General features: G+C 38.1%; 1 protein-coding gene across 3 annotated transcripts in view; it reads right to left on the minus strand.

The window, feature by feature from the left end:
* LOC110311870 (leukocyte surface antigen CD47-like) overlaps positions 1-12288 on the minus strand; it is a 54716-nt gene that overhangs the window by 27041 nt on the left and 15387 nt on the right. For all 3 annotated transcript variants that reach the window (XM_021185445.2, XM_021185443.2, XM_021185442.2), the window contains exon 2: positions 9748-10092. In XM_021185445.2, coding sequence (XP_021041104.1) covers positions 9748-10092 — 345 coding nt within the window. The remainder of the gene's footprint in view (positions 1-9747; positions 10093-12288) is intronic.

The raw sequence follows: 12288 nt of genomic DNA on the forward strand, positions 1-12288 counted from the left end.
ATGGAGACCTCCAATTCTCTCTCTCTCTCTCTCTCTCTCTCTCTCTCTCTCTCTCTCTCTCTCTCTCTCTCCTTATAATGTCTGGTTCTGGGTGTCTGTGTTTGTTCTCATCTACTGCTGGACAGTCTCTCTGACAATGACTGGATAAGGCACTGATCTGAGTATAGCAGACTATCATCAGGAATCATTTTATTGTACTGTTGTGGCGGTTGTAAGATGAGTCATGTTTGTAGGCTGCCACTTTCTCCAATTGACAGAGTCCTTTGCCTTACAGAAGCTTTTCAGTTTTATATGGTCCCAGTTATTGATTGTTGATCTTAGTTGCTGCACTATCAGTGTTCTTTTAGGGAAGTCAACTTCTATGCCAATGCACTGAAGGGTATTCTCTACTTTCCTTTCTATCTGGCTCAGGGCGTCTGATTTTATGTTTAGGTCTTTGATTCACTTGTACTTGAGTTTTGTGCAGGGTGATAAACATGGATCTATTTGCATTCTTCTACATGCAGATGTTTGGCTTAATCAGCATCATTTCTTGAAGATACTTTCTATTTTCCAGTGTGTATTTCTGGCTTCTTCAGAAATGCTCAAGTGTCCATATATTTGGATTTATGTCTGGGTCTTCAATTCAATTCCATTAATCAATGTGTCTGTTTTTATGCCAATATCAAATGGTTTTTATTACTATACCACTGTAATACAAACTTGAAATCTGAAATCAATTATTTTATTGTTCAGGATCGTTTTAGCTATCTGGGTTTTTTGTTTCCATATGAAGTTGAGAATTGTCCTTTCAAGGTCTCTACAGAGTTTTGTTGAAATTTTGATGAGGATTGCATTGAATCTCTAGAATTCTTTTGGTAGAATGGCAATTTTTACTACTTTAACTCTACTAACCTATGACTATGGGAGATCTTTCCATCTTCGGATATCTTAAGTTTCTTTCTTCAAAGACTTAAAGCTTTTATCATACCAGTCTCTAGATTGCTTGCTTTCAGTTACCCCAAGATATTTTATATTATTTGAGGCTCCTCTGAAAGGTGTTGTTTTCCTGATTTCTTTCTCAGTTCATTTGTCATTTGTATATATGTGTGCTAATCTTGTTTGTTTGTTTGTTTGTGTGTTTTGAGCTAATCTTGCACCAATCACTTTGTTGAAAGTCTTATCAGCTATAGTTCTCAGGTGGAATTTTAGGGTCACTTTAGTGTCACCTATCATCTGCAAATAGTGATACTTTGACTTCCTTACCAATTTGTATCCCCTCTATATCCTTCAGTTGTCTTACTGCTCTAGCTAAAACTTCAAGTACTATATTGAATAGATATTGACAGAAACGACAACATTGTTTTGTTTCTCATTTTAATGGAATTGCTTTGACTTTCTCTCCACTTTATTTAATGTTGGCTATAGGCTTGTTGTAAATTGTTTTTATTATGTTTAAGTATGTCTCTTATATCCCTAATCTCTTCAGAACTTTTATCATGAAGGGGTTTCAGATTTTGAAAAAAAAAACCCTGCCTATTCTGCATCTAATGAGATGATCTTATATTTTTTTCTTTCAGTTTAATTTTATGACAGTTCATGTTTAGTGATTTTTCATATGTTGAACCATCCCTGTGTCTCTGGAATGAAGTCTACTTCATCATGGTAGATAATCCTTTTGATGTGTTCCTGGATTCTTTTTACAAGTATTTTATTGAGTGTAGGAGAAACAGTCTGGCCACCTCTGCATAAACACCGGGGCTGCACAGTCGGAAAGGTATCTCTTGCAGGAGGACCCAATTGAAGACTGTCTGAGAGACCAAGAATTGCTGACACAGACGATGCCAGCATATAAGTAATGTTGGGGTGTGTTTCTTTGATGTAGCAGAAAGGTGGATTCTGTTTTTTCATTCACTCTGTTAGTCTGTGTCCTTTTATTGGAGAATTGAGATAATTTATATTGAGAGATCTCTATGAAGAATGATCGCTGATTCCAGTTATATTGTTGTTGTTGGTGGTGATAGTGGTGGCAGTGGTGATGGTGGTAGTGGTATGTGTACACCTGTATGTGCTTCCTTTCTTTTGGGTTTGCTGGTATGAGATTATTTGCTGAGTTTTCATGGTAGTGGTTAACTTCTTCATGTTGGAGTTTTCCTTCTCACACCTTCTGTAAGTCTGTACTTAAAGTTATTATTTAAATTTCACTTTATTATGGAATATCTTCTTTTTTCCACCAGTATACAGTGATTAAAAGTTTTGCAGGAAATTGTAATCTGGGCTGGCATTTTTGGTTTCTTAGAGTATGAGATACATCTGTCCCTGCCCTTCTGGCTTTTAGAGTCTTTACTGAGAAGTCTGGTGTAATTCTCATAAGTTTGTCTTTATGTGCTACTTGATCTTATTTCCTTGAAGTTTTTAAATATTCTTTCTTTGTTCTATATATTTAGTGTTTTGATTACTATGTGGCAAGGGGGACTTTCTTTTCTGGTCTAATCTATTTGGCGTTCTGTAAGCTTTTGGTACCACTATAGGCATCTCTGTCATTAGGTTAGAAAATCTATGATTTTGTTAAAAATATTTTCTGGTCTTTAATCTGGAACTCTTCTCCTTTCTCTATTCCTATTATCTGTAGGTTTCGTCCTTTCATGTGTTCCAGACTTCCTGGATGTTTTGTGTCAGGAAATTTTTAGGTTTAACAACTTTTTTGACCAATGTAGCCATTTCTTCTATGGTATCATCAATGCCAGGGATTTTTTTCTTCTCTTATATTCTGTTGATAGAATGTGCTTCTGTAGTTACTGTTTAAGTTCCTAAATTTCTACCCCGCAAATAGCCTCAGATTGTGCTTTCCTTTATTTTTCTATTTCCATTTTCAGGTCTTGCACAGTTTTATTGGTTTCTTTCAACTGTTTGTTTAGAGTTTCCTGCATTTCTTTAAGGAGTTTATTAATTTCCTTCAATTGTCCAGCTTTGTGTTTTCCTGGTTTTCTTTGAGGGGTTTACTCATAATTGTTTGCGTTTTCCTGGATTTCTATAGGCAATGCATTGTTTTCTCTTTAAGGAGCTCTATCATTTTTATAGCTGTTTTTAAAGTCTTCATAATGTCTTTTTCTTGTGCTTCAGCTATGTTGAAATATTCAGCTCATGTTGTGACAGAATAGCTGTGCTCTGGTTGAGACTTCTTGCCTTGGGTGTTGTTGATTTTGTTTTTAAGTTGGCTTCTAGGAATCTGGGTTTTGGGTAATTATAGGCCTAAGTGTGGATTTCTGGACTTTTCTTTGTTGAGTGGGTGTTTTATTCCTTGGATTATGTTTTCTCTCTAGATTTTTGGAGAGTGTGATGGTTCTGTGCTGCCTCTCTTACTGGTCTGCCCAGCTAGTGTGTTCACAAGAAATGTCTGCAGGTGTTGGAAGCTGGGATGCAGTGGCAAATCAGGGAAGGGACATTAGGAGGGATCCCCTGTGGGATTCAGAGGAGATGTGTGGGGATGGGGTGTGGGGAGATCATCTGGTGATCTGTTGGTCTTAGGAAACAGTGAAAACTGAGAATGTCTGCAGGCAGCCTCCAAAGGTTGGCTCTTATGATATGCTAGGTAACTATTAACTATGATTATTGTTGTGTGTTTATATGTTGACGACCTGTGTGTGCAAAGTTCAAAAATCTACTTGAAGCAACAATGATGTGCTTTTACAAAGTCTGACCCTAAGGACAGTAAGTAATTGGACAGCCAGCCTGCCCTCCCCTTACTGTAAATAAGTGCAAGAAAGACGAGCTGACAGAAAATTATGCATATAGCTAGTCATGTAACATTTTGAGTTACATATTTATGCATAGTCCTCAAATATGAATTAACCTGCCTCTTAAACATCACTTATTCACATATTCAAGATTTCTGAACAATATATTATCATTAAAATCACCTACTATGTAATAGAATATCAGTACTTTTTTTCTTATTTGCTTTTGTGACAGTTGGCACAAATTTCCCCTGCCCTAACTCTACCCTATCTGGTAACCACTGCCTTCTTAAAATTTGCATAAAGTCCAAGGTTTCTAAGTTTTACCTAGTGTGGTCTTTCCATTTTGCCCGACTAACGAGCTCTCAATCCATTCAAAGTGTTTCAACATATTAATTTAGTGTTCACTGAAAATGTCATAGTTTGAATTGGGAATGCCTCACTCACCATACTCATAGGCTTATAGGCTCATGCATACTTGGGCCTCAGTTGGCAAACACTGTTTTGGGAGACTGTGGAAACTTTGGAGAGGGAGGCATGGCTGAATGATATAGGGTATAGGAAGTCAGTTTTTAAGCATCACCAGCCATGGATGATTCACACACAGGTATGGTGAATCTTCCATGAAATCAAGCATCCCTATGAATGTAATCACAGATGGGCCCAGCACTTTTCTAAATCCCATCAATCTGACAGGATTAGCTGTTATTGGCATCGGTGGGAAAGGTGGTAAATCTACTTGTACATTTTGGGGAACCTAAACAGTTTTTAGGGTTTAGCGACAGCTTTAAGGGTTCCTTTTATGCCATAGCCATGGTAGCCTTTGTTAGTTAGATAACAACCACCCTAACTAGAAGAGCAGTAATATTTCATAGTGGCTTTGATTATGAATTCCCTGATGATTATTTATGCTAAATATTTTTATATACCTATAGCTTATTTGAATGTCTTTTTAAACAAACTCATGCAACTACAACTACATTATTATTATTATTATTATTATTAAATGCTATGAGTATAGGCCAAGGCAAACACTGTGGAAATTCCTCAAAAAAGATGCACACTGGAGAAAAGACAGCTTCTTCAGCAAACAGTGCTGGGAAAACTGGATCTCATGTTGAATAAAACTAGGACTTCCCCTTTACTATGCCAAAGGCACAGATATCTATAAGCAGGAACTCTAATAGCACCCAGGAAGCTCACTGAATAAGGCCAACAAGTGACAGATCATGATGCTAAGTTCTGTATAGCAAATGAAGCTACTGTCAACTGAGTAAAGATGCAGGCTGCAGAATGAGGGAAAGTGCCGACCACTTATACAACCAACTATATTAATATCTAGAATATAGGGCTAACTGCAAAAATAATCACACACACACACACACACACACACACACACCTTAAAAATAATGGATTCTAGCACCAAGCAGAGTGCTCAGAACAAGATACATCAGAGTATGATAATGAACACTTCAAAATGGCTCAACATCCTTGGCCATCAGGGAAATGCAAATTAAAACCGCTTCAAGGTTCTATCGCACTCCAATCAAAATGACTATTATCAAAGAGTCAAGTGGCATTAGATCCTAGTAAGTTTGGAGACAAAGGGGACTTCTATTCACTGTTGGTGGGGGTGTAGACCTGTACATACACTATGAAACGTGATATGAAGATTCTCCCCAAAGAATACAAATAGAACTACCATATGATGGAGCATATAGCCAAAGAACTCTATATTCTACTACAAAGATGCTTGCACATTCATATTTTTTATGCCTCTATTTAGAATAGCTAGGAAGCAAGGCCAGCTTAGATGTCATTCATAGATGACTCACTAATGAATATGTGACACATATACACAGTGGAAGTCTAGTTAGCTGTAAAGAAAAATGTAATTATGAAATGTGAAGGTACGTGAAAAGAACTGGAAAATATTATAGTGAATAAAGTATCCCAGGCTCAGAGAGACAAGAGCTACATGGTCACTCTCATACATGGGTCCTAACTACAGAGCTTTCAATGTAATTTAGAGTATCTGCAAAGCCAATAAAGTAGAAAGCAGTCCTTGAAGGGGGCTATTTTGAGGGCTGCAGCTTAGTAGAATATAGATGACATAAAGGCAGAGAGGAAATATTTGGGGTAGAAATGTTGAAGTGATGAGTATTTGGAGAAAGATTGGGGGTGATGAAGTAAAGTGAGGGAGCTACGAAACACCATTTGGAAACCTAAGGCTTTGTAAACTCACTCCAGATAGAAAAATACAAGTGAGATTTCCTATGTGGATGGACATTGTTCCTCCTAGAAGCCATCGTTTATCAAACAAACTTCACAGTGCTGGATTATAGGATTCCTTCTTAGGATTATCATGTGGGGAAGTCCCACAGGCTCCCTAAAATAGCACATGCTGTTGTTTCTACTCTTGGCTGCCCACCAGAACCAGATGATATGACCTTATTTCTAAAGATGCCACGTACCTTGGTTAAAGACAGGAGAACCCAGATGAGACTGAGTGGGACACTTCCTCCTTTGAAACCGCTAATTGGTGGAGTGCAGACTGTTGAGGGAAATAAGGCATCAGTGGTCTTGCTCATTTGTAAATCTTTCAAGCTACCATGCCCATCTGTCAAGCAAGATATGCCCACTGGTAATATAGTATGACTATCCTGGTGGTAACAAAATAATCTCTGATCAAATTAAACAGCATCTCCACAGAAGGAAATGCATGTCCAGTGCTGCAAACCTGGTGAAAACTGCATGATTGCAGGGATGATAGGTTCAAGGGCAGAAACACCATCATTTGAACAAAGTTTATGCCAACATAATGGGGAAAGATTTTCACCAATTACACATCTGAGAGAGGACTAATATACAAAAATATATAAAGAACTCAAGAAACTAGATATCAAGAAAGCGAACAACCAAGTTTTAAAATGGGGCAAAGAACTAAACAGAAAATTCTCAGCAGAGGACTTTAATGGCTGAGAAACACTTAAAAGAAAATTTCAACATCATTAACCCTCAGGGAAATGCAAATAAAACTACTTAGATATTTTATCTTATACCTGTCAGAATGACTAAGGTCAACAAAAAACGTGACAGGTCACGCTGGAGAGGATGTGGATTAAGAGGATCACTCCTAGATCTCTAGAAGAAATGCAAACTCATGCAGTCACTATGCAAGTCAGTGTGGCAATTCCACAGTGCCGCAGACCCTCTGGGCCCCTTTGTCTGCGTGGAACGGGTCTCTAGTTGCAGGTGGACAAAGCGTAGGATGAATTGACAGACAGACAGACAGACACAGGAGAGGTCGCGTGGAATCTGAATGTATTTTTACAACTCGACCATCAGACTTTTTATACAGAAGACAATAAGGAAGTTGGGTGACATACCCACAAGGTACAAAATGAGGTAACCAGATGCTTAATGACTCTTACACAGAACAGAGGAATGAAAACGCAAAGACTGGCAGGAACTGGGCAATAAAATAACTGAGACAAAGTCAGCCCTATCTAAGGTCAGCTATAGTCTTAGAAGCCAGGTGTGAGAACCTTTCACTCCTAGGGCAAGGGCTTTCACACCCAAGTCATGGTTCTAACTAGGGAGTTCCGTTCTAGCTAACCATTTCATGAATAATGCAATACTCTAAAACGACAGCCCGATCTACTTCCTAAACCATTGTAAATTCCTGTATATAGGTGTAACTCAGCTATAATTCTAACTATCTATTCTGGTTTCTCCTATGGTCAGAAACTTCTTTCTTCCTTGGTGATGGTAGATTCCTGTGAAGGGCAGTGACCTAACTTTTACTCAAAGAGATAGTGTAATACCAGGGGCAGTACTGAATTCCAAGCCCAAGGTCTTGCTCAAGGATGATCTAGGACTGTTGGAACACTGAGGCTTCAGCTATGTCAGAATTCAATCTTAAAAGGCACTTATAATGGGATAATACTAAAAAGAGAGCACGTGGATCTATACACTAGACTAACTCGGGAATGGAAAATTAATGTATGGGTTAAAGGGAATACCAGACTCCAGGAGGAGAGCTTCCATGAAACTCTTTTTGCTTCATGAACAGCTTTTAGGCATCCCTGCCTGACAGGCTGACTCAACCGGAGTGCGGTGGCACCACAGGAAGATGAGAATGGATCTATCTCAATATCCAGCTATCCCACTCTTGGCTGTATACCCTAGTAATTCTTCATCTTACCATAAAGACACAGACTCACACATGTTCACTGCTGCTCTATTGATAGTAGTCAGAAATTGGAAACAACCTAGATGTTGGTCAACAAAAGAATGGATAAAGAAAATGGGGTGCATTTACATAATGGAGCAGTACTCAACTATTTTTTAAAAATAGCATCATGAAATTGTCAGGCAAATGGATGGAACTAGAAAAATCATCCTGAGTGAGGTATCCCAGAATCTGAATGATAAATATGGTCTGTGTGTATGTATAGATACCATCTGTGAAGTCAGTGATAACCAATCTACAATCCATAGAACCATAGAGGGTAGGTATAAGGTAGGTACTAGAAGGACAACATCTCACTAGGAAAGTAAAATAGAATAGACAGTTATAGATGGATATGTTGGGGTGGGGTGGGGTGGGGCTGGAATGTGAGGATCAGGTGGAAGGGGAGAAGGGGATTGTGGGAGGGAATACAGGGAAAGAGTTAAAATTAAGGGGTATTTGAAGGAGAGTATGGAAACCCAATGCAGTAGAAACTTCTTAAAAATAAATACATACATGAAGGCAGTCTAAATAAAATTGCCCAATAATGGGTCAAAATTCTGACAACTATACAATAAATGTGCAAAGTGAATTTTAATGGTAAAGAAAAAAATAAAAGAGGAAATCAGCTAGAAAGGATTACTTTAATGAAGAAAGGCCTTGCACTGTTTCCTTTCTGCTGAGATAGAATAACACAGAAGCAACATAAGGAATGGAGGTTTCTCATTAGTTCAGTTTTGTGGGGAAGCAGGTGAGGTGCTGGAGACAGGGCAGTTAAGGATGGTTTTACTGGGTGGGGATGGGGCTTTACATGACAGCAAACCAGAAAGTAGAGTGTAGGGCCAGAACCAAAGGCAGGTACAACAATCAAGACCTCCCCCTATTTTTCCCCAGTTAGTCTGTATTATTCAGAGGTTCTGCCACCAACTAAACTATGCTGCCAACCAGGGACCAACTGGTCAAATACATGAGCATATAGTTACCCATTTCACACTGGAACCATCACAGATATTGTATCAATACTTGATAAGAGCAGCAAGGTTATTTGTTTTTCAAGTATAGTTTTTTAGCTCATTTCCCTCCTTTCCAGTAAGATCAGTTGTAACAGGACATAGAAAAAGGAAGCATTTTTAGGAACCTATTTTTTTTTTTTAGTCTGAATTCCAATGCTGTAATAGTCTACCCGAGACTAAGAATTTATAAAGGACAGAGCTCTATTTTGGTACATAGTTTTGGAAACAGATAAAACCACAGTCATGGCATTGGTATCTTCTTAGCTGCTGCTTTCCTCAATTCAAACTCCAGCTGTTTTCTGTGCATATGCATATGTCCAGTTTATGAGTCTCTTAGTAAGCCTGGAGTTCTGTAATTGTCCATGACTACCTCACTACAAGCTCTAGGGGTAGAGCTGTGTCCACCTTGATCCTCATGCTGTCTCTGAGGATACAGATCCAAGCCCAGAGTTTGGTTTTATTGGGCATTGGAGATCTAAACACAAGTCCTCATGCACAACTTGTAGACACTTCTTTAACTGGGCTGCATCCCCAGCCTGACATCCACACAAGCTCTGATGGCATTACCTAGCATACCTCACACGTTTCATGACATTTCCTCAAAGAGGAAATGGCGCAGTCTACAGACGCTTCACAACAAACTCTGGATGGCAATTAACCCACTCCTCAAAATAGAATTAACAACCTCTACCTTTAATTCTACCACCAAACTTGGCCCCAGGGTCAATCACTATTTGAGATGTGTCTACAAAGAGACAAGTCCTATTCAAAGCGCGTCACTTACCATCACTATATTTTAGCTCCACAGTGTGCTTCCCCTCCCTGCTCAGTTCTGTCACTTCACATGTGTAGTTTCCTGCTTTAGCTTCATTCTTAGCCAACGTCAAAGATGCATTTCCTTTTAGAAATTCGGAGGTGAAAATTTGTGCACTTGGAAACGTATACGTTGTAGATTTGTTTGCATGCCCATCAAAGACAAGAATTATATCTTGTCCAAATTTCCACTTCAAGAATAATTCGTTGATGTCTTGTGCCTCTATGTTGGAGACATAGCATGGAATAAGAACAACTCTGCTGCAGTTGCTAGCCTTTACAGAGTTAATATTTTTAAAGGTCAGCTGTGCCAAACCTGGGAAGAAAAAAAGATAATTTCATATCATTCTGTAATTCTGTATTACCAAATCTCAGAACCATCACGAACACTTAAGGAACAATACTGCAATCATTCATAGATGCCAACACCTTAAAAAGGAAGAGACCAGGAAGGTGAAAGACAGTATCAAGTAATTCTAATGTTGAATTTTACAAAGAGTAGAAAACACTACAAATTTTCTTCATTCATTCTCAGCAATATTAAAAATACATCATCATGTGTTTTAGTAAAAAAAATGCAACAGCTGTGTTGGAACATACAGGTATGATAATATCTTTGGAGATGTGGAAGAATTATTTCTGTCAAATAATAAGTACATCTTCCTTATGATGGGGAATTTTTAAACCAAAAATTACCCAGATACCATGTTCATCTTCAGTATACTTGAAAATATCACTTGCTGAACTCGTGTGAAATGTATCCCTATCTATACTACATCTGCAGAATAAGTGGCCAGGTTTTTTTTTAATGTACTTTAATATTCAAGTAAGTCTGATCAACAAAGTTCTATCTGCCCTCTAGGATGAAATGTTTTAAAGAATATCAGGAAAAAGTGTTCTCCACAGCTACTTCCCATTGCTAAAAGTAAAGCAAGAGTCACTTTCCCCACAAGTCTGACAAAAGGTTATACACAATTGACTGGCCTACCCAATGAATGTTCCTACCCAACATTTCATTAAATCTACTGAACAATCCCCAAATATAGATTACAAGCATTTCTTCCTCCAAGAAACCCTGAAATACTCGAAAGTTCAAGAAACAAGTTGAACTCAAGAGCAGAAGATGCTAACAAGTAGGAAACACCCCTTGGCTCTTCTCAATGTCATAAGCCACCTCTGACTACCCTGCCATACATACCCAAGGCTCACCAGTCACTCAAATGACAGAGATATGGAAAGACCAGTTGTCTTCTACAATACTCATTTTTCAGGATTTTCATCTAGTTTGTTGATGACTTTTCCCTTAAAAAAATGTACTAACAAATACAAAACACTAACTTTGTTAATCCTTAATTTGTCTTCCTCTTATACAAACTAGAAATAAAATCAAGAGCATGAGCTGTTACTCTAACAGTGTAATTATTTATAAATATCCATCAAATTGAAATTAATATCCATGAGTTGAATATAAGCATCTATACTGGAATAGGATCTGGACTGTATTAAAAAAAAAAAACTCATGGACAAGTCCTTTGCCTGTCACATATTGCTGGGCAGTCCTAAACAATTCACTTTTCTATAGCATGGTTTAATAAGGAGGATCCATGCAAATCGTGAGTGACTTCCTAGAAGTGGGGTACATCATAGGAGAAAACATTTAAGAAATGCTCCCCAAGCCATACCAGAAGGCGCTAGTGGAAATATGGACAGTGGGCCATCTACTATAATGAGCTGGAACCTTCTCCATGGTACTAAACATATGCTACCATAAGTATTCTTGGGGCTGTCCATTGTTCACCTTTCCTAATTCTCTACATTTTCTGCCACACAAACATTAGTAACCCCCAGGCAAAATATAGGTATCCAAGTACATTCTCCAAAACATTAGAGTTGTGATTTATTTCTTTAGAGGAAAAAAATTACTGGATGTAGGGACATAGTGTACAGGGGAGAGAGCAAGGAGTTTGATATCAGAGCCATAAAGGAAGCCAAGCATTGGAAAATACCCCCCAAATGGTTTAGAAATGGACAGAAAGATCCCTGGGACTCCTGTCAGTGTGGTTGGGAACTGTCTGGTAGGTTCTTTGAAGTCCATTCTACAGGGCCCATGCTTCATTTAACTTTGACTGAGGCATCTACTATTTTGTTAGTTGAGGATAACTGGGGACGGGGGGTAGTAGATAAGACATGTCCATAGAGATATAAATCTGGTGTGTAACTAATTTCTGCCTGGTGGAAGAGGGTAACAAAGGATGTTATTCTATTGCTTTGAAGCTGCAAAACCAGTTTTGCATTAGTTAACCAATTCATGTTAGCATTCTTTTTTCTCTATAGATGAACCTCGTGATCCAATTTTTTTTATCTTTGATTTCTCTTTCTCTTTATTATTATTATTTGTTAGATATTTTCTTTATTTACATTTCAAATGTTATCCCCTTTCTTAGTTTTCCCTCTGAAAATCCACAATCCTTTCTCCCCTCCCCAGTTCTTTTAGATGCTTTTGTAAAAAAAA

Source organism: Mus caroli, unplaced genomic scaffold (assembly GCF_978045245.1).
Source record: "Mus caroli unplaced genomic scaffold, Mus_caroli_1 scaffold_17, whole genome shotgun sequence".
Taxonomy (NCBI): domain Eukaryota; kingdom Metazoa; phylum Chordata; class Mammalia; order Rodentia; family Muridae; genus Mus; species Mus caroli.